General features: G+C 52.3%; 1 protein-coding gene across 1 annotated transcript; it reads left to right on the top strand.

The window, feature by feature from the left end:
- Window positions 1-349: 349 nt before the first annotated feature.
- GGTG_14345 (hypothetical protein) lies at window positions 350-1317 on the top strand (the record flags this gene model as incomplete). The annotated part of the gene is made up of 3 exons (XM_009232272.1): window positions 350-529; window positions 716-999; window positions 1080-1317. 3 exons carry the CDS (start codon window positions 350-352, stop codon window positions 1315-1317), a joined length of 702 nt encoding a protein of 233 aa, XP_009230536.1.
- Between the last annotated feature and the right edge of the window lie 141 nt (window positions 1318-1458).

Here is a 1458-nt window from a genome sequence, read left to right as displayed (position 1 = left end):
ATTTTTACCGCGAGCAGTTTTAATTTAATCTCCCATCCACATTGTTATAATAAAGGATGATGTTTCTAGTTCTTGACCCCTCGCCACCCTTTTTTTGTTTCGACTTGCTGTCAGCACCTTTAAAATCGACAAGATCGCATTACTCAAGCAGGTCAAAAAGCTCCGAATCGCTAGAGATGAGGCATTCATCGAGCCAACCATTAAAGCCACCGATAACCAAGGCTACATTGAGCGAGCTGAACGTGATAGAGATACTACGCAATCCAAGGCTAAGACACGACATCAACTTCGCCCCTATCTCCAATTTCGGCCGAATCTCGATGGCGAAAGGGGGAGGAGAAAGCAGCAAATGGCAGATGAGTTCTGGGCTAGCCTAACCGGCCAGCTAGGGCTGTTCATGAAAGACCGGGGAAGGTTTCTCGAGCAATACGGAAGGAACTTGGACTGGTGCCTGCCACAGCTGCTGAAAGCGGTTAAGGAGATTATCCAGACCATGATCGCAGCGCAAGATTGCGAGCTCCTGAGCGAGGTATTGGACGTGGAGCTGCGGATCCAAGAATTTTGCAAGGCATTCTGAATCTGGAGACGCTGGCCTCGTGGCTCTCCTCGATTCTGAAGCTGCACTGCGCCCCCTACGAGGGATGAGTGGGTTGATGAGATGTACAGGAATTTGAGCGACGGGAGCCGGAAAAACGACATCAGACTAATCGTACAGGGCATGCGCAGCCTGCTTGGCGTTTTGGAGGCCATGAAGCTCGACGTTGCAAACCACATAATCCGCTCTTTGCGCGAGCGAATAATCGACGACACGGTAAATTTCTTACAGCGCCATTTTCGCAGAAAGCTGCAGGTGGATTTCGACATCGCCGACGCCAAGACATGGTACTGGAACGCCTCACGGCAGTATTCGGCTATCAGCACCACGCCTGAGACCCGACAGGGGCTCGGCGATATGGCCGTTTTCTTCTATGGGCTTTCGGCCATGGTGCTGCCCACTAGGTCCGCGACGATACTCCCGTCGACCTTCATTTTCGATAAAGGCCGCCTGCAAAAGCTGAGGTCTGACGCTATGGACGCAGTCTGCCTAAACATATGCATGGAGTACCAGAGGACACTTGGTTCAGGGGCCTCCCCACCGTGCAGCTCGGCCTGCACCTTTACGCCTCACTCGTTGAATTCGGCGCCAGAGGCGGCTGGGGAGTCCATCAAATCGGCGGTGTACGCATCCCTCGTTGCCCTGCTTCGGACTATCCAACCGGCGGTATCTCCGCAAGAAAAGTGGCAAATACTTGTGCCAAAGGTAGCGGTGGAAATTAGGCTTTTCAACAAATTACCCGAAGATATGCTCCCGTATATCGAACAAAACCTTTGGTCACGGCTTCAAACCAACGTGTTTGTGGAGGCCGAAAAATCTTTCCACCAGGACCTATTCGGCGAGCTGGCAGACCGCGTCTGCAA

The sequence above is a fragment of the Gaeumannomyces tritici genome, assembly GCF_000145635.1.
Source record: "Gaeumannomyces tritici R3-111a-1 unplaced genomic scaffold supercont2.277, whole genome shotgun sequence".
Taxonomy (NCBI): domain Eukaryota; kingdom Fungi; phylum Ascomycota; class Sordariomycetes; order Magnaporthales; family Magnaporthaceae; genus Gaeumannomyces; species Gaeumannomyces tritici.
This window is presented reverse-complemented; position numbering and strand designations above follow the sequence as displayed.